A 22,021-nucleotide genomic window follows, 5' to 3' on the forward strand; every position below is an offset into this window, starting at 1 on the left:
GATGTTGACATAATTGACGGCTGATTATAAGGAACTTCGTCTTTTTTATGTTGATGCTAAGTCCCATGTTCTCGCTATGTTCTCCAATTTTATTAAGAAGGTTTTGGAGGTTTTCTATTTTGTCTGCCATTAAGACCGAGTCATCCGCATATCGTATATTATTGACCCAGGTACCATATACTTTGATGCCGCTTTTGCATTCCTCAAGAGCTTCCTGGAAAATACTTTCTTAATATAAATTGAACAGTAGTGGGGAGAGAATGCATCCCTGTCTTACACCTCTGAAAAATTTCTGAGCTTGCGTTGTTTCATTATCCACCTTGACGACAGCTGTTTGATTCCAGTAAAGAGCTTCTATGCAACGAATGTCTTTTTGATCTATGTCGAGTTGTTTTAGTATATGTACGAGTTTATGATGTTGTACTCGATCGAAGGCTTTTTCATAATCTATAAAGCACATCATTACATCTTTCCTTTGATCGTAGCAGTTCTGAGCTAGCACTTAGGTTGCAACTAGTGCTTCTCTGGTACCCAGGCCTTTTCTAAATCCAAATTGTGAGCAACCAATAATCTTATCGCATTTTGTGGAGATTCTGTAGTAAAGAACTTTGAGGAATAATTTTAAAGAATGGCTCTCAGACTTATCAGTCGGTGGTCTTTACACTTTGTTGCGTTGTTCTTTCTTCGTAAAGGGATAAAGGTAGATACAAGCCATTGGACTGGGAATTTTTCTTTTTTATAGATTTGGTTGAAAAATTTTTGGAGTATCGTAATTCCCTCTTCATCTAACAATCTGAGTAACTCAACAGGAATTTGATCAGGTCCAATTGCTTTCCCGTCTTTCGTGGTATTTATTGCTCTAGTCATTTCTTCAATTGTGATCTCGGGACCAGATAGGTTGTTAATATCTATCACTTTTTCCTTAACAACTTCTATCTCAGGCCTATTGTCTGCAAAGAGATTTTTGATGTATTGTTCCCATATGAGTGTCCTCTCTCTATCATCTTGTGCCATTTGTCCTTGTTCATTTTCTAAGTTAGCAAACTTATTTTTTCTGTATATTTCAGCTACCTCCTTTAGTTTCTTATGTAGATTATGGTCATCATAATGTTTTTGTAACTGTTCCATTTCCTCACTTAAACAAACTTAATTTTGAGCATTAATAAAATGTAAAATATTTCCAGATATGCCAATCCTCTTAAAGACGATGTAGGTAGCTTAGCCAGCATAAACTCATTGGATATGCCACGCGTCAGCGTAGTTCGACCAATGTCTAGCATTCTTCCCCACGACAGTTCCAGCGAGATGTTAGAAATGATCTCAGAAATCGACTGTCCAGGCTCACGAAAGACAATGCTGGTGTTACCTAGCACCAGCGCTTCAGACACGGGTCTAAAGCTTCACGAAGGTGTCAAAGTGACTGAGGGCCTTAACAGCGCCCACCGCAGCAGCCAAATAATGCTTTACAAAGCCCAAAATCCGGACGTTCGGAAAAACACTGCCGCTTTCGATGATTCATCGGGACACAAGGACTTTAGTAAAAATATTATTAATGTTAATAAGCAAAGGACTTCACAACATCAGATGCAGCAACATCAGCAGCAGAGTAGTAGTGCGGATGTGCTAACGGTACTTGTCTGAAGGCCAGTGTTTTTAAATGTATTGTGGTAACTTAATATGGGGTCCCAAACTCCATCGTTAACTGATTAATGTTAACAAAATGAACCTTATTTATTATAAATTTGCGATGACAACACCAAATAGGTGCAAGAGTATGTATTTCAGTACAAGTCGACAGAAAAATCTGAAACCGCCAAGGTCAGACCGATTGAAAATTTGGTTACGCGACGTTGTCAGATCAATCGGATTTCAAATGTTTTTCTGTTTTTTGTTACCTGTTTCACAGTGAAATTTCCTTCTGCTTCCTCCTGAGTAAATTTTACTATAATTTCACTGGATTGTGCACTTCTTAGTGTCACATTTTTCACTTCCCAGGCAACCAAACGACGTTTTTATAACGTAGATAACACGTCATAAAAATGACCAATTGACGTGTTTCTATGACGTAGTACTAACGTTGAAAATCACGTGTATTTGTCTCATCGATTTGACGTCATAATTGTGACGATTTTAAAACGTAATGGTATCTACGTTTTTTCACGTCGGTAAAATCACGTCTTTAATACTTTCAAAAAGTGACCTCTTTCAGATGTTTCAAAATAGTATCAAAAATAGGTCCATAACATGAAACCTATAGGCCTACGTCCCATGTGTCGAAGATATAAATACTACCACTTGTTTAAGATCTCTTGTGCGCTAGGCTAGAAGCATAATTGATTCTGCATGATTGTACCAGCCCTCACATTATAGAATTTTCACTAGTTATATATACCTACTTGCTGTGTCAAAACTGAAACAACATATATGGAACTAATAAATAATTTATTAACAAATTATCCAGCATACTTAATATCTTAATTTAACGCTTAATTAAAAACAAATAAACATAACCTCAAATAGTTGTCAAGAAGAATTACTGCATTAAACTAACTCACTGAGCAAAAACACATAAAAATCTCTTAATTTACACGTTTCTTCAACTAAATATCTAAATGAAAAGTCTTATTTTATCACACAAGACACAAACCACGTAAACAATAAATGAGAAATGTCTTATGAACGTTTAGCGTTACCTATACCGAAACGAAATTGTTTGGAGTCAATACAAACAAGCAAGCTCCTTCCAATTTTGTGACGTCAGTCTTGGCCTCTCTGAAATTACAACGTTTTTTAAACGTAATTTTTACGTCCTTAATCTTACGTTTTTAAAATCACCTACAAAAGACGTCTATATGACGTAATGTTCAAACACGTGTTATATTCAACCAAAAACTGACGTTTTCTCAACGTTATATGACGTTTTTTGGTTGCCTGGGTTGTAACATTCATTTTTATTAAAAACATTTAAAATGTATAAAATGTATAATAAATATCAGTATTGGATGATTTTATCTGGCAATGTCACAAAAGCATTGATTTCGTGCACAATGCATTTTAAATGGATGTTTATTCTTTGCACCTTTGCGATCTTTGATTTACTACCTGAGTTACCTTCAAAATATCAGATATTTCTATACAATTATAATGCAAATTTTGAGAGAACTTAACAAATATGAAATTTTAACAGCAATTGTTTAGCAAGCAAGCTCAGTAGCGCAAATAGTTCATTTCGCTCAGCTCATCAACAATTTCTTTTGCTCTAGATTAGATGAAGTTTGCCTACAACAACTCTATACTACTTTGTAAACTTTACTTCATCAGTGATATGTGAAAACTTACTTAGTGTAGACAAGGTTTTATACGCAGGCTATCCAGAATGTACCTACGTTACGTTTTGGAATAGAAAAAAAAATCTATTACAAGAAAAATATTTTATTATATGCATTTGAAAGAGACACTCAAATACTATTTTTCTACATAATCACCCCAATAAATTCAGACACTTTTCATAGCGGTGAACTAACTTTGAAATACCATTGTCATAAAATTCTACCGCCTGAGACTTCAACTAGGCGTTCAAAGCCGTCCCGTAGCTCAGCATTCAGCCCTGTGATGTAACAAACCCGCTATAAATAACGTGTACACATTATGTTAACATAACGTTTGATTATAACAGCCTGTATAACGTGTTGCCAAAAATTAGATGTGATGTATCATGTTTTTAACGTGCACCATGTTATTTTCAAAACGTTAAAGTATCGTTTTGCGCGACAAGAATAACAGTATACAGAAATTGAATACGTTAGAGGAAGACAGACATAAACATGCAGCGTGCGGCGAAGTACGCATCTTGTGCATCGCACTTGCACATCTGGCCTGGCCCTGGCACCAAAACCAAGATGTTATTTGATTGAAATTCCCAGCCCTCGGCCCGTGAGGTGTTCTTTCTATTGTGCATTGTGCAGTTTATTTAATTTTTGTTTGTCGTGTCGTTTCAAGGATTGAAATAAGCAACAAAACGAACATTCAAATGGATTTACCGAATCTGGCCAAACTGGTCTCTTATAGTCTGTATGTTTTCTTCATTTACATGAATAAAATGTTTTTGTTTACAAATAACATAACCTCAAAAATAATACACTATTTCTAAAAAATAACTTTACAAACCTTCTAATAGCATCATCTAATTATTTTAATAACCCGACGTTTACAATTTGACAAAATTCTGGACTAAATTGTCCATTTTTTATATTTATTTATTCTTTATACTACACGTTATTTTATACCAAGAGGTTAAGTAGGTGGCGTTAAGTTGAACCTGTTATGTTACCAGATAACGGCTACACGTTATGAGATAACGCTTTTAAGAAACGTTATCTGTCATACCCTATCGTTATCACATCAATTTGTAGAATTTAACGTAAATGCAGGATAACGTGCACGTTATTTGTAACGTGTTTGATACATCACAGGGGTGATTGTCATCAAAGCTTGCAAGCCAGTTCTTCATTGCTCGAAGCAAGTGGTGGTCACTAGGTGCAAGATCCGGACTTTACGGCGGATGAGGAAACATCTTCCACTTGAATTGAAGAGACAAGTTCATCAGTCACAATACTTGACTGTCCACTTCGTTCTTCATCGTGCACATTGGTTCGGCCATTTTTGAATTTAATGCACCATTTACGCACTCCACCTTCAGTCATCACATCTTTTCCATAAACAGTACAAATTTCGCGATAAATTTCAATTGGCTGGCTGTTTTTAGCCAACCAGAACCATATTATTAGCTGATTGCCATCTGGTGACCCTTCAAAATACTCAGAAATGGTTTCTTAAACTAATACATATATGGAAAACGAAAAACATATCCCTCAGACCAACTTTTTCATGAAACTCAGATTCTTGATGTTCGGCAATTGTACTGCTTAGAGCTACTTAAAAAAGCATGTTTGTGCTTTAAATACTTTTTTTACGTTTATTTTATTGTAAGTAAACTTAAATTGTAAATTATTGTAATAACTATTGATTTGAATAAAGGTATATTATATTAGATTATCGCACCTCACAACTGGCGGGGTTTTCGATAGCGGCACACATTTCACACAGCTGTTGTAAAATAACGAGAATAGACAGTGACTTCGCTTTTGCACAGCTGGCCAGCTACTGAACGGAGGAACGCCAAAATGCTAAGATAGCCGCTCTAGCCCCACCCCTAGCGGCTACAGATTAAAACGTACTAAATTTCTGGATAGCCCTCGTACATTAAGCAAATAGTTTTCTTTGGTATTTATGTTCATTTTATTTATGATCTTATGCAAGGCCAGCGATAACGAGCCTGCAAGGGATGCACTGCAGGCGGGCGCCCCTGTTTGGGGGGCGTCAAAATGACCTTATTCTCTGCCGGTACTATACAAAATACTAATTTAAAAGAAACCGAAGGGCGCCTATGCTTCTTTTGCAGGCGGGCGCCTTATACTCTAGCGCCGGTACTGATCTTATGTACCTATCATGTTATTTTTATGCTAGTAATCTCCTATCGCCAATTTATAATAAATGAGGTTCAAAAATCAAACCCATTGGGAATGCGTCAGATAATTTTAAATCATGTCTTTGTTCATGTTAAAGTTGCAGGAAAAATAGAAACATCTATTTAATATTTTTATTAAGAGTTTTTTCTGGAACTACTTTTTTGTGTCTGTGAGATACTTTTTATTTCCTTTATTATAGAGGGAGAATGTATATATGTATACAAGATTAAAGCAATCTTATGAACAATTTTTATCCGATGTCATAAAAATTGTAATAGGAGTCGACTGAATAATTTTCTCAGCTGCTCGAAATTTAAAAAATGTTTAAAATTTTTAATAAAAGTTGGCACTCAACAATAAAAAGTCCCTTATTTCAGAAAAATATAAATTGGTATATTAAGTCGTGGTTGATTATGACATAAAATATATTGAGAGTACAATTTTCTGCAAACATTTAATGTACAAGCCTTTTGTATTTATGAGTAATTCGGTGATGTCGCTGAGGGTGAATTATACACTAATTTTAAAGGTTTTTAGTACACATTTTAAATAATATTATCATTGGCCAAAACAAATTCAGTACCAACATATAACTTAAAACAAAATGAAGATAATTAATCAAAATTTTCTAATTTATCTAAGTAAATCTTAATTTACGAGTAAATGTTAAGAAATGTTAATTTACGAGTAATTGTTTTTTTGTAATTTTTTTGAGCCGAAAATATGGTTTAACAAGCTATCTAAAAGACTCATTTATGGGATCTACCTGTTTTATCCCTTATTTATATGATTCCATTCCTCTAATAATAGTATCCCGCTAAACTGAATATTAAAAAGCCTCTTAGATATCTAGTTAGACTTTCAAATGCGCCGATTTTATATATTTTCCCTCGTTATGTAGTATTCCCAAAGTATATTATTTAGAAAGGATATTACTTTTCTTTCTTGGTTGTTTATTTCTTCTATTGTGTCGTCTACATTCCCTTCTTTGTAATGATCAAACCCAAGAACTTATAATCAAGTATATTCAAATGGGAAATAAGCCACAATTTTACCTAAAAATGATTTTATTAACGTTTCGACGCCCAAGTCGGGTGTCGTTGTCAAAATACAAAATAATACTAAATAAACAAAAATGGTGTTGCTTAGTAAAAAATTCTTCTAATAATTTATTTAATCTGACTCATTTATATCGGCAATTCAGACACGTATTATACATTTTAAAGTAGACGACTTTAAAATGATATTGCCAATATTGATGAGTTGCATTATAAATAAAATTGTGGCTTATTTCCCATTTGAATATACTTGATTATAAAAATGCCACAAGAAAATAGCTTCAGAACAACACCAAGAACTTATATGTGTCAAAATGTCTGACAATTTCTCTATCTTCCAATGCGAGGTCTTGCTGTATCCCATTCATACACTGTTTTTCTTTCTTTCTTATGCTTAGTTCAAGCCTCCATTTTTTATATTCCTCAACTAATATCCTTGTCATATATTCAATATCTTCATACTCTTATGCTATTACTAGTTGGTCATCTGAAAATTATAATGTCTATATAGTAATTTTTGTTTAACGGCAATCCCATATTTTTGCATTTGCTTTTCTAAAGGTTTGAATGAAAGTAGTGAATGGTCAATAGTGACATCATCATCCAGCTTCTTCTTTTGTCCACTGAATCCCGCTCTTGTCTCAATCGTGACATATCTGCCCTGAATCCCACTTGTTCTTCTGCTTTTATATCTTTATATTTATTTTATATTCTACCTTTAATCACTTTTCCGTATATTCTACTGACTTAGTTTGCCACAGCTATGCCTCTATAGTTGTCATTGCTCTCCTTTCTTGTCACTGCCGTCCTTTCTGCCTTTCTTGTGAATGGTAGATATGAATGATGTCTCAATTCTTCTGGGATTTTCGCTCCGTTTAATGCAACTTAGAATCCTAAGGGAGTGGTATAGTTGTAGCTCAGTAAATATTTTCAGAACAGCCTCTAATAAGGTACGGATAGCTGTGATGATAGCCAACCTCCAATAAGAGAAGGAACTACAAGAAGAAGAATGCAACTTTCGTAAAGTTGGTCTAGTCTTTCATATAGTTTTGCTTTGCCGTATTTTATTAGTTCAGAAGGGTGTTTCCTGGGCCAGCGCTTTATTTTTTTAACGATTACATACCTTTTCTACTTCCTTCGATGTTATTCGTCTAAGTGAGGCTAGACTATATATATTAGGGGTTTAGTTCTTATCTTTAAAGTCTGGTGGGTCTTCATTTAAAAATTTTTCGAAGTACTCATCCCATCTATCAGTTTATATATTGATATGCATATTATGCATGTGCAAATAAAGCAGGTGTAATATGTTTGTTCACAAAAATACCAAAAATATTAAAAATGTAGTTACGTTTGTGTGACCCTAAGCCCACGAGTTGTAATTGGTGATATTATGTCTCTGTTCTATTCCTCTCGTAGTGATTTGCGCGCGCTCAATATACGTGGTAGGTATGTCATGTGTGCGCGCATCAATGTGCGTTTAAAACCAGTGGCGGCTCGTGATTTTTACAATAGGGGAGACTATACCTAACTCTAAAATATCTAGACAAATTTGCACTAGCAAACAAATGCGCCAATAAATGTAATATAAGGCCCCATTTTTTATTTACATTTCATAATATCATCATAATTCATAATTTCATAATATATCATTTTAAAAATAATTAGTTTAATTATAAAAGTTTAATACCAAAGTTTGTGTCGTTTATTTGTTAACAATTCCATCTTTGTAAGTAGATATGCATATCAAAATAAATACAGATTTGAAGTTTTGCAGTTCATACAGGTTGAAGATTCACATTTTTTCTTTTTTAAGATACTTAACTGAATTTTTTTAATTCTAAACGCGGCTTACTGCGAATCCAAAAACATGACAAATTACCGATATTTTGCTTTGCGTTACAAATATCGGAAAAAGTTGTTTGAACAAGTTGTTCCAAATATTATTCTAACCCCAAATACCAAATTACAAAATTCGCACTTTTAGTTTTTTCATCATTTTTAGTCATGACCCCAGGGTTCTGCCTATAATAATAATAAAAAAACTGAGGCGGAATCATGCGTTCTAATGCTAATGCTCCGTGCGTATGGATATTTAGTGATAATATGAAATTTACACGTTGTATAATAGTGAGAGTGCTTGTTGTTTTTCTCGATTCAAGATAAACAAAACAGTGTAGCGTGTGTGAACAATTTATGGGGAGGCTAAGCCTCCCTTGCCTCCTCTGACGAGCCGCCACTGTTTAAAACTATCGGGAGCTCACGCATCGTTGAACGCGTATTTACTTGAATATAATTCCTAAAATTTTAAATGAGTTTTGCTAACGTCTTATTCCTTATGTACTTTTTACACTAATACACTTTATACTCCTAGTTCTTAAAAATATAAGTACCTATAAAAAAATACTGAAAAATTCAGTTTTTTCTAGTGCTGTAGTTATTTAGATCTAGTACAATTTACTCAGTGACATCGTCGAATTACCTCTAAATATTAACAGAATATCGATTTATTATAAAAAAATAAAATTTCACTACTTTCTTTTCACGATAATTTATTCTGTATAAAAAATAATTTTGTAATTAAAAGTTACTTAATCTTTTTAGCAAACAAAAACGAAATTAAGTAGTACTAAAAATCGATATTCTTTGTCCTAGTTCTCTTGTGCAATTGTAGATTTAGAAGAAGATTTTATATATTTTTATACTTTCAACAAACCTAGTTGTCTAAATACTCTTATAACTCTAATCCAATAGTTTCTTTAAATATAGACCAAATTTGATTCCAAAATGTTTATATCTACATTTTTTGTTCCAAAAATTGGTGATTTTAATGTCTATATTTGATGGAATACCTATATGGATTTAGATATAATGAATGAAGGTACATTCCAGAATGCTGGAATGCTACTATTTGTAGAATGTCTTCTTGAATTATGAAATGCGTTAAATAAAAAAAATACAATTTTAATTTATGATTTTATGCGTAATACGTGCTTATGTTTCCTAAAATTAAATAATTTTGTACATAGAAGTGAAATCAGGCTAAGTAGAAAATCATGTGTTTAATTTATTTTTATCGAAAGTTTTTAAGTTGTCATTTGTCTACATCTTCTGTGTTAGAAATTACGTTGTAATTTTTCGTATTGAAAAACAAATTTTATGGTTCAAGAATATTTCTTCCTAGAAAAAAATGTTTATTTGTAAATATTTCTTGATGAGTTGGATCCCTAGAGATTTTATAGCAGACTGTAAGTAAGAATATTCTATAAAGAACTCTAACAAAGTGATATGTGGAGAATTTGATCTCGTGATGAATGAAACCTGGTGACGCAGATATAATAAGTTTTAAAAAATAGTGTGATATTATTTAATATTTTTGATTTGTTTTTATCAATACGGAGTGAGACAAAAGAATTTCCGAAACATGCAATTTCTGATCCTATTGAATCTTTTAACATTACTTGATATTAGTATAAATCATATAATATACATAACCTGTTTTTTGATATTTTATTTATTAAAGAAATTTAAACCTCTGTGGTGTATAAAAATTCTTCTTATTTGGGCGCCGTACGGTACGCAGTGTGTACGCGTTAATACTGGAAGTCGAATGTACAATGATCTTTCTTACGCTCTTCTTATCATACTCAAAATCATATATAGGAGATGTTATTTCGTAGAATATGGCAAGTATGAAATATTTCGCTTGAGAGATGAGATCTACATCACGATTATGTTTGGACATTAGCTCTTCTTAGGATCACAACACTTTTTGTTGCATGGTGCTAAAACACCAGCTCCAGGTCTACGTTAAAGTGACCAGGTCTCACTTTCGTACATGAGGATAGGTCATATGTAGCATTTCAAGATCCCGAGTCTAAGGTTTAAAGGAACTTTACGGTTAGGGAGGTATTTATAAAATTTAACGAAGATGTTTCTAGCCTTTGCTCTCTTAGCTTCACTTCCAGGTTACAATCCCCCTTGCTGTTTAAGGTATTAAGCTCCAAGGTATTTAAATATGTCTACCCGTTTAATAGCTCTATTATTTATATTAAACTGACGTCTATTATGGTCATATCGTCAGCATATCTTAAGTATTAATAGGAACACCATTAACTTTAAGATAAATTTGACCATAAATGTTGAACAGTAGTGGGAGAGAATACAACATTGTCTTACGCCTTTTCTTATCGCCATTTCTTATGTGTAGGTAGGTATTGGCAGTTGGTGATCTTTAGTTCCACTTGTTAATTCCAATATAAATTTTAGTACTATATCGGGTACTCTCGCTTTCTATATACGTCACCAGCATCGATAAGCATTGTATTCGTTATTTTTCCCTACTTTCTATCACTTGTTCTATGTTCTACGTTGCGAGATAGTATATTGTTTATTTGAATATATATGTAAATATAAACCGTTTTTAGGCGTCAATGCCCTTCCGGTAGGGATCTATTGGGGAGTATCACTGAGCCGCAAGCCTGTAACCCTTGCCGATCTGCTCCCCAATATGTAGGGCATATATATTTGAATATGTACTTTTATTTAATTGATTTTATGACTCGGTGGGTTGGCGGATTTACTTCAATCTGAGAAGATTCCTGAGTTCATGGTTCGAGTTTTTAAATATATAAAAAGACACAGATCCACAGTGAATCGTTGGCTTTCTGAGAGAACTGGAATATTCATAGACTCTTGTATCCTTTGCTTCCGAAAATGATAATTCAGCTGTTTTTAATTGGACCAATATCATAATAGAAATCTTTCTGTTTTTCTTTCAGCTACATTACCTTTAATTATAATAATTATTTTGATAACCTCGCCCTTTGTCTGTTTATGTGTCCAAAATGTAAGGAATTCTGGGTTGATCTGTGTGAGTAGTATCGATTTGTATCTTTCATTGATGATAAACTTTGCTTGGATAAGAGATTAGTAGGTAGTCTCTGGTAGTTGCTGCAATCGTGAAATCTATTGCTGAACCTTTTTTGTAGGAGGAATAAAAGTGAGCCTACACCAGCAATTTGGCCAATTTCTAATCTTTTACATTTCTTTACAGATTTAAAACATTACTTCATTTCCTATTTTTTTTCATTTCTTTTATTCCATAGTTTCTCTGATCCTACACAATTTAAGTAGGTATATTGGATGTGCATATCTTGTTGTCTAACTAATAGGTCAAATACTAATATATAGGTCTAAATACCTCTGATAAAATAATTATCTGGCATTTTAACTACTAGTCATATTTTTTAATAGAATAGAAAAAATATAAAATTCGCATTTTTGGTTGATATTGGCTTCTTGTATACCCTCTTTGTATTACTTGACATACATTATTTTACACATCTTGGTCATCTCTGCTGTCCACTCTTTTTATAGTTTAATTTATTAAACTCTTCATTCGTCTTTGTAATATTCAGAATTTTGAAACATTGTTTTTATTTCTGGTTTTGGTTTATCGGTAATACAGAAAAAAATTGTGCTTTCTTTAGAAATATTTTTAATGCCAGTAATATTCTCAATTCTTTTCTCTCCATATACAATTATTGAGACATTTTACCAGTTAGTTTTATTTATTCCACAAATAAATTTGCTACTTATTTATTGTACATTTTTCCTACAATAGGGTTTGTAGGGTCTGTAGGTCAATAGGGTCTGTAGGGTTTCCTACATTTTTTGGTTATTGTTTTCTTGTAATACAGATAACTTTTTGGGCTTTTATTAGAATGGACTGTCATATTTTTAATCTTTCCTTGGGAGTTTACAGAGTGTTTTCAATTTATTTACTAATTTATATATAATATGCGCAGATTTTTCAATGGTTTAAGTCTAGGTAATATTAGTAAAAATTTGTTAAATAATAGAGTAAAATAAGAACAGAAGTTACTATCCAATTCTTTTGTCTCAATCTGTATGACTTGTTAGAAGTTTCAAATTATTTTTATTTAAAATAAAAGTTCTGTAGATCAGAATAAACATGTACATAATAATATTTGTTTTTTTATTTTGTATTTATTGTACTATTGTTCCTGATTTTATATTTACTTCATAAGTTGTCTTTTTTTAACATAAGTCATTCCTATAGATGTTTCAGTTCTTCATATTTATTTTGCTTCTAGTATCATCGGCGGCGTTTAACATGATGTACCAAAGTAATCCTACAGAATTTTGCTATAGTTTAGAAACAAGTTACAATTTTTTATTTTCAATCTCATTGTGTTTGCGCATGTATTTCGTCATAATGATATGACCGTTACGTACGCCAGAATAAAATTGTGTGTATACAGTTATGAGCGAGCTAATAACCGGCAAAATAACGCAAAAGATGAAAAACATCATAAAACATCATACGTTTTGAAATAAAAAGAGATGAAACTAGTAGAGGTGTAAAGTAACTGCCACTGTGACAGTTTGACTCCGATACATCCAAAGATGTGAAACTATCAAAATAATGTAAATTTATAGGTTTCTATTGATAATTTCCCACCTCTACTAGTTTCATATCTTTTTATTTCACAACGTATTTATCTTTTCCGTTATTTTGTTGGTTATTAGCGCACTCCCCGCTGTATATGTATAAAAGATAACTATAAAAATAAGAAGTGAAAATATATTGGCAGAATTTATTTTAGAAAAAAATTCCTCACAACTTGCCTTATGGTTCTTGGCCATGATTCTTCGAAATACGGTTTTAGAAGCATTCTTCTTCTTGATGTGCCTATCCGTGGCGATCATCATAGTAATCCTTATCTTATCTACAGCAACGGCGGAAAAGCTGTACAGGTCTTCCTGGATCTCGCTTTCCAAATATTTTTCCTTGTAGGATGGTTTGTAGGTCATATATTTCGCATTATTTGTCCGAATATTGTAACTTTCGAGATTTGATGGTGGTTAGTACTTCTCGGTTCTTCCCCATTCTTCTAAGGACCTCCTCATCATAGGCGTAACCAGGATGATCCTAAGGGGGGTTACAACTACCTGAAAGGGGGGGGGGGGTTACAACTACTGGAAGGTCTTTGAGGGCTATGGTGTTAAGCGTATAGAGCTCAAAGTACATCCCAATGGGGGGGTTACAACCCCCAAAACCCCCCTGGTTACGCCTATGCTCCTCATTTTTAGAATATTAAGAATTTTTCGATACAGCCACATCTCGATTGCTTCAAATTTTCTGCACATATTTTCGCAAAGGTCCACGATTCAACACCATAAAAAATTACAGAGAAGATGTAGTATCGTAACATTCTTACTTTTATATCCTAAGAAGACCCCATTTGGTTGAAGCTGGATCTAGCTTTTCCGATGCATTTCTTGGTTGTTGGTTGATTCTTCATTTAGTATGGTCCCAAGGTAGTTGCACCGCGTCACTCTTTCTACATGGGTTTTATTGATGTAGGATTGACCTTCTGTTGTATTTTTCTTGCTAATGACCATAAGCTTTGTCTTTTTTACATTTATATTGAGTCCATATTGTTAACTGTAATTCGTGATTTTGTTTATGGGGACTTGAAGGTGTTCTAGGTTGTCCGCAAATACTATGGTATATAGTATATCTGATGTTTAGTTGGTATCCTTTTAGTAGAGTACCTTTTTCAGTTTCGATCAATATTCTTTCCGAATAGAGATTGAAGGTTATAGGAGATTACAGCCTTACCTCATTCCACGCATGATTTTCAAATATTCAGTGTGTTCACCTTTAATTTTCACATATTAGTTGTCTTCAGCATTAAAGTAGGATACAGTTGTTAGCATATTTTACAAAATTCAAAGTAAATACAAAAAAATTTCATTAGGAGACTCTTCTTCCCTGCCTTCCCTTACCTACGAACGGAGTTATATGGGCACACTTTATATAATCCATATTTCCTCTGCTTAATAGAATCCACTTTTACAGCTTTTTCGCAGTTCTGTTAGAATTCGTAAAATACTTGTAGCGTAGACTTTGTAGGAACTGCGTAGGTTGATTTTGTAGGTACTTTTCTACTCTGACTTAAATGATCTTTTATTTCGCCATACATCTACTTCGAAAATCTAAAACTTGAATATTTTGGCCATGTTATGTGACATTCAGAGAGATATAATATACTCCATTTAATAATACAAGGCAAGGTAGACGGAAGAAAAGGGCCAGGTCGAAGAAGAACGTCATGGCTTAAAAACCTGAGAGAATGGTATAACAGATCCTCTGCATCCCTTCTCGGAGCTGCCGTTAACAAAATTGCTATAGCCAATTTGATAGCCAACGTTCGATAATCGAGCACGGCACATGAAGAAAGAATACATCTACTTTTATGGCTTTTGGATAGAAGCGCCTGCTGTTGACGCCTCTTTTGTCTCAAGGAATAATTGATGTTGTGCTGCGCTACTCATGTTCGCTTGCTAAATGTTTTATGTCCTTCCTGAACTTTGTCGTGGTTTTCCTAGTCACTTTTTAGTTCCTTTTCATGTTCAGAAGAAGTATGTTCTTCTTTTCTATTTGTTTTGGTTTGTTCCTAGTCCATTCTTGTATTACTAATAATAATAATAGTCTCCCATTTTATGCCGCTGTGGCTTTGGGAGTATAGCAGGGAAGTCTGCTATATCTAGGGCCTACGGTATACAAAGAAGGTAACGGGGCCAGTGCTACGCTTCAATCGCCTATTATTACCCCTGGTTTTACCCAAGGTACTCATTTTATTCAGGCTGAGTCGACCTGGGGCCTATAGACATTTTAAAAATGTATAGCTGTTCTTGCCGGCCGTAGGATTCGAACTCCGGACCACCGGCACGCGAGCCAAGCACACTACCGCGTAGCTACGCCGGCCCTATTCATCTTCCTATTGGGGAACCGTCTCCCGCAGTTTTTACTACTCTATGTGTTGTCATTGGGCTTATGTGATCGCTCCATTTTACTCTTCTGTTTCTTACCTAGTCATTGATGTTTTCCAACAAGCATATTCCGTCGTATCTATGTACTTATAGCCTCTGTCCCACATTGTCTTACATACCATTGATTTTTCTACGGGTTTCATCTCAGCATTATTTTTGTCCTCTCTTTGTCAGGTCTGCCGCGAATATCATTATTGGTCTGACGACTGTTTTGTAAATGATGCCTTATATTTCTTTCCCGATATTTTTTCTTCATATTATTTCATTCAGACAACCTGTGGATCTGTTCGCCCTATTTACTTGATCTTCCACTTCTGTTTCGAGCTTTCCGTAGCTAAGAAGTGTTATGCCTGAATATACAGGGTGTGCCGAAAAAATTGGTCATAAATTATACCAGACATTCTGGAGTCAAAAATAGTTCGATTAAACCTAACTTACCTTAGTACAAATGTGCCCATAAAAAAAGTTACAGCCCTTTGAAGTTACAAAATGAAAATCAATTTTTTTTTCAAAGTATCGAAAACTATCAGAGATTTTTATTGAAAATTGACATGTATCATTCTCATGGGAGGAGCATCTTAAAAAAAATTAAAGAGACATTTGTGCACCCCATAAAATTTTTATGGGGGTTTTGTTCCCTTAAACCCCCCAAACTTTGTGTACGTTCCAATTAATTCATTATTGTGGTACCATTAGTCAAACAGAACGTTTTTAAAACTTTTTTGCCTCTTAGTATTTTTTCTATAAGCGAGTTTTTATCGAGATGCGGCTTCTTTTTTAATATATTTACACACAAATTTTATGGGGCTTTTGTTCTTTAAACCCCCAAATGTTTGAGTACGTTCTCAATTAAATTATTATTGTGGAACCATTAGTTAAACACAGCGTTTTCAAAACTTTTTTGCGTCTTAATCGTTTTTTGATAAGTCACCTTTTATCGAGATGTGGCTTCTTTTTCAAAATATACCTAAAAATGCACAATATGAGTAAATTTTCAGATTGTAACAGGTCTCTATAATCGTACTTAACCATATACAAATATGTGGTGGATTCGACAAATATTCAAAATATCTCGATAAACACTGGCTTATCGAAAAAGTACTAAGAAGCAAAAAGTTTTAACACTGTGTTTTTAAAGTTAAAAAAGTTTGGGGGGTTTAAGGGAACAAAACCCCCATAAAATTTTATGGGTTGCACAAATTTCTCTTTAATTTTTTTAAAGATGATGCTGCCATAAGAATGCCTCACGTCCATTTTCAATAAAAAATCTCTAAGAGTTTTCGATATATGAAAAAAATCGATTTTCATTTTGTAACTTCAAAGAGCTGTAACTTTTTTGTGTGCACTATTGTATATAGGTAAGTGAGGTTCCATCAACCTATTTTTGACCCCAGAATCTGTGATATAATTTATGACCAATCTTTTCGGGACACCCTGTATATTTAAACTCCTAAAGGTGATTCTTGTAAGAACAAATAAACTTAAAAAAGTAATGAATTTATTTTGTAATAAGGAGCGTTATGAAAAGAATTAAATTAAATATTACCTAAAAGACACTAATACAAAAATTAGAGGTATCAAAATATTTTCGTCCATATTCACTGGACTATTATTAAATACACAAATCCAAATCTCAGTTTTTCTGTAGAATTATTTTGGAAACGAAACACCTGCCAATGTCTTATAGTTTTATTAATATTAAACTGACTTTAGCAAATATACAACTTTCTTGTAAAAATTCTCGTATATCTTGTAAATATTGTATATATGTTTTTTATTTTATATGTTATCGATTGTTTTCAAAAGCTGTTATAAATTCTAGACACCGCTTTCTTTTTCCAAAAATTATCAAAATATTTTTATTTTATGTAAATGTTTACAGAAGTGTAGAGAATGAAAAATCTGAAACTATGTAATCACTTCAACTCGTAGTTTGGATATTTGTGTTCGCGCGAAACGCAATACATTTTTATAGACTGTAATAATAAATCGATTTCAATTTAAATGCACCAATTTTATGGTTTCTAAATTTTGTTTCACCTTGAATGTACCCTACCAATATTGCAGTTATTCCAAGAGTCCTGGAAAACATTAAATAACTCGAAAAACAAGTAAAATCCGTTATAAAAGGTATATTCGTTAAAATTCCCTAAAAAGGGCTACATCACAGAGCCAGTTTTCGATCGGATAACCGATCATCATCAGTGCTGATATAATAACCACCAAAATACAAAAATATACGTGTAAAAACCCTTTAACATTGATCTGTCATGGAAATATAGATTAAATTCGTGAACTTGGACATGGATGTACAAAATATCCCATGTATTCTGCTCGAGATACCATTTGAGCCCAAATTGACTTGTTCACATGTTGAATAGATGAAGGCATGCCATGTTTCCATGACGGATCAATTTTAAAGGGTTTTTACCCGTATATTTTTGTATTTTGGTAGATCACTGATGATGATCGGTTATCCGACCGAAAACTAGTTGTGTGATGTATCCCTTTTTAGTGAATTTTAACAAATATATATTTTATAAAAGATTTTACTTGTTTTTTGTATTATATGGTATACAACCAACTACAGGAAAACTTTTTCCTCGTGGTTTTTTAAAGTAACTCGGACATGAAATAATTTTAATCTTTTTTTCTTTAATCACAGTGATCATACATCGTCATCATTGGCTCTACAACCCATGGTGGGTCTTGGCCTGTTCCAGAATCATCTTCCATTCCTTCCTATCCTTCGCCTTGGTTTTCCAATTTCGCACTTCTAACACTCGCGCAACTCGTCTTCCACCATTCACACATGATCTCATTGATCATACACTAAACTATAATTCTTCATCTTAAGGTGCCGTGTTCTTTAGAAGGTTGGTGATCATCATGACTACCTATTTGTATTCTGTTTATAGCTTCTCTAAAAAGCTGGTAAGACGAGCAATTAAACCACTCGCTGAGGTTGCAATCTTTCTCTGCACGATGTTCTGCAGAATCCGGTATCTTGTTCCTTTCATCACGTGGCCAAGGTATTGTAGTTTTCGTATCTTCATTACTTAGTTCTGTTTCTTTTAAAAGTCTACGCAAGACATTCTTTTCTCATCGTTGATTAAGTCCGTCATTGACTTATTAATAGTTAAATACAATTTTTTGTACTAGAACCTGGGCTAGTGTAGGTACATCGACACTAGTTACTTAAAACAGGGTTAAAGATGCAGTGGCGCCGGAAGAGTCCGAAAGGATCTCCCCGGAAAAATGCCATACGATATTATTATTATTGTACTTCAAGTTCGCGTAGGAGTGTCTTGTCCATTGAATTCTTCATCTTCTTCAAGTTCCATCTTCTATTGAAGATAGGAAATCATCATGACAATCATCTCTAAATAGTTCTGCACTACTGCATTCAAACCATTTCCTCAAGTTCATAAGCCAGGAAGTCCGTCTTCCCACATTTCGCTTTTCTTGAAATTTGCCTTGCATAATAAGTCGTAAAAATGAGTTCTAAGAATGAATTCTTCCTCAGTTGAGCATAATCCATTTAGTCTTGAGATGTTTAGTGGTTGTGTTACAGATAATAACAGTACATTAGAGTATATTTCGTTAACTAATGCAACCCATTGATTGTGAGAAAATATCGGATTTGATCACAACCTCAGTAGTTCATAAGTGCTGATAGATCAGGTTTCAGCTTACCGTGCTAAATGATATTGATTCCAAATACCGAAGGATATAGCTTATCTACACTGTTTTTCGGTATTAATGTAAACTGTAGGTTCCATATCTTGGCATCCATTTTAGTACATTTTTTCGCTAGTGGATATACATAATATTTACTTACTGGAAATGTTATATTTTCATGTTAGTATATAAAATATAGTATTCATAGTACATTTCTAGATTTCAATTCTGATACAAGTAAATGCAAACTTTCCTCTCTATTATCACGTTTAACGTTTTCATCTTCTTCATCTCTGTCAATATTTGCATCATATTTTGTAAGATTTTCACATGAATTTTTCACTTTGCTCTAACTTCATATCTGTGTATAATTATACTACCTATCATCATGAAGAGATCGTCAGAGATCTTTCATACCTCTATATGCTTGGAATCTAAGATGACACTACATTATACGTTAAGTATACAGGGTGTCCCCGAAAATAGAGCGTTCCTTAAAGGTATAGGTAGAAGGCACCATGTAGAGCAAAAAAGTGTTATAACGTTTTGTTCTAAATGCAACCGTTTGGCTAAAAAACCAAAATATATTTTGGTATGCAAATTGAAATCTGACAACTATGTATACAAAAATCTAAACATAGACAATCACAATTCAAAAATAGTTGCAGCATTTTAGCCATAGGTATTTACATTAAACCCTGTCTTCATCCTAAACAAACAAACAAATTCTTGTTTTCTTGGATTTTCAAACATGGAGTGGTACAATTATTTTGCAGGTGTACCTGTCTGACCTACATTTTGTGGTGTCAATAAACTAAATCACAAACAGTTCTTGTACAGTGATGCCAAATTAGTTAATTTTATGAAAATAAAAGTTCGCTTATATGGCGTCAATGTAATTTTTTTTTGGAAACGGTAAACTTTAGAAAAAATGTTATAGGACTTTTTTGTTCTACCTTGTGTATTATATCCATACCTTAAAGGAACGCACTATTTTCGGGGACACCCTGTATATCTAGATTGATTGTCACCACGTCTCTAACCAGTTCCACTTCGTTTTTGCTATTCTTTTCATATCCAGTTTTGCTCAGTTTTATTTATTTTGTATCTATTTCAAGAATGTTTTTTGCTGCATTTTTTTTAACAAAATCGTTTATTTTTAACTGTTAAAAATTTCGGATGATGCATGTAGTTGTTGAATTTTGTTTTGTTTCCAGTTACAAAAATTACAAAAATCTCTTATTTTTATTCACCTACCTGGACTATATTTTATTGCGGATATTGAAAACGCACTGTTGCCACGTGTATATAAACAATCTTATTCATCTTATTAGAATTTTGTTGTGACCGAAATTTTCCATTGAAAATGAGCAGTTTCTATTTTCTAGATCATAAACATAAACAAACGAGTTCTGTAGAAGTTTTGTAGATATAATCTCTTTTATTCAATAAATTGTCAATGAAAATATATGATTATAATATTTTTTATAATTTCGATTATGTGATAATTGATGGTGGGAAATCCAGTACATTTTATAACAATGGTTTCTTGTGATAATATTCTAGTAGTATTAAAATGACATTCATTTTATGATAAGCCATTTAATTAATTCTGTTTTTGGAATAATTATATTATAATGATAAAATAATTATAATAGGTCTTGTGCCCACACCTAAAAAAATTATTACCTCCCTCATGACACTTTTTTTATTTAGTTATTCATGCCGAGTCGGACAACTTTTCGAAAAATTTCGGAAAATTAAAAATTTGTCGGACAATATTACCAGTTAATTGCAAATATTTTTATCAAATAATCCTGCAAAAATATACTGTGAGGGTACAAATTTTATGACACTCTATTTGATAAAAATACTTACAATTTATTGGTAATATTGTTCGACCTGTCTGACACACCAAAGTTTAGAAAGAAACCTCTATATTTACGAACGTCCCCTCCCGAAAATTTTCCGAATTAGAACAGTTGTCCGACGCGGCGTGAATAACTAAATAAACGAAGTCTCATGAGGGATGTAATGATTTTTTTAAAGTGTGAGCCCAAGGTCTGTAATAATGAGGCTCCCAAATTGTGCTACTTTCCTGTATCTACGTGTTCCTCCCTTGGTCATAATTTGCTGCTGAAACAAAATTTGAAGCTTTTGGTCACTTTGGCAGCTAATTTTTTATCACATATGGAATATTTTATAACAAAATTCAAGTAAATATTCTTAAGAGAATATCAATCACCAAAATTTGATTTGGTGACATTATGTTAAAATAACTAGGTACTACCAACTGAAAGCTTTTGAAAACAGTCCGTATGAAAACTTCATGTCCAGATTGCCTAACAAAACACAAAATAGTTGTAATGTAAAGGTTGGTAAAAAATGTATAATAGTGCCTTTTATCAGTGCCTCTAATATAAATAGTGTAAAACAATCAATGAAGTTTTCAGTGCCTATACTTGGAAAGTATTAAATGGAGTTAAAGATTGTATATTTTGTAAAATGTTTTGCAATGTATTTTAATGAAACAAAAGAGCTTTTGTAATAAAAAAGAAATAAAATTCAGCTTTGTCATTTATAAGAACAATAAATTGTTTCTTTTAATTTATTTTTTTTCTACCTTTCCAATATTTTATACTTACGAGTATACAAGTTTGGAGTCGAATATGAGAAAGCACTGGAATATAATAAACCTGCATTTATGTGCTTTATAGATCTGACTGAAGCCTCCCAAGAAGCAAATGGACGTAATAGTACGACATCTTAACGTTGGATTAAATGCCCCAACGTTAATACGCGACGTTGCGACGACGCTCAGAAAATCGCTATTTGCACCTAAGTGGGGAATAGAAATACGGGTTGCCTCGACGTCCACTTCTCAGCTCGAGA

The 22,021-nt window shown here is 33.2% G+C and overlaps 1 protein-coding gene across 1 annotated transcript in view; it reads left to right on the forward strand.

Moving 5' to 3' along the window:
- The window catches only part of LOC114325346 (protein jagged-1b), a 698,311-nt gene extending 676,575 nt beyond the window's left edge, over window positions 1–21,736 (forward strand). Inside the window, exon 18 of the mRNA XM_028273403.2 lies at window positions 1,185–21,736. Coding sequence (XP_028129204.1) covers window positions 1,185–1,641 — 457 coding nt within the window. The 3' untranslated portion in view covers window positions 1,642–21,736. The remainder of the gene's footprint in view (window positions 1–1,184) is intronic.
- The last annotated feature ends 285 nt before the right edge of the window (window positions 21,737–22,021 follow it).

The sequence above is a fragment of the Diabrotica virgifera genome, chromosome 1 (assembly GCF_917563875.1).
Source record: "Diabrotica virgifera virgifera chromosome 1, PGI_DIABVI_V3a".
NCBI lineage: Eukaryota > Metazoa > Arthropoda > Insecta > Coleoptera > Chrysomelidae > Diabrotica > Diabrotica virgifera.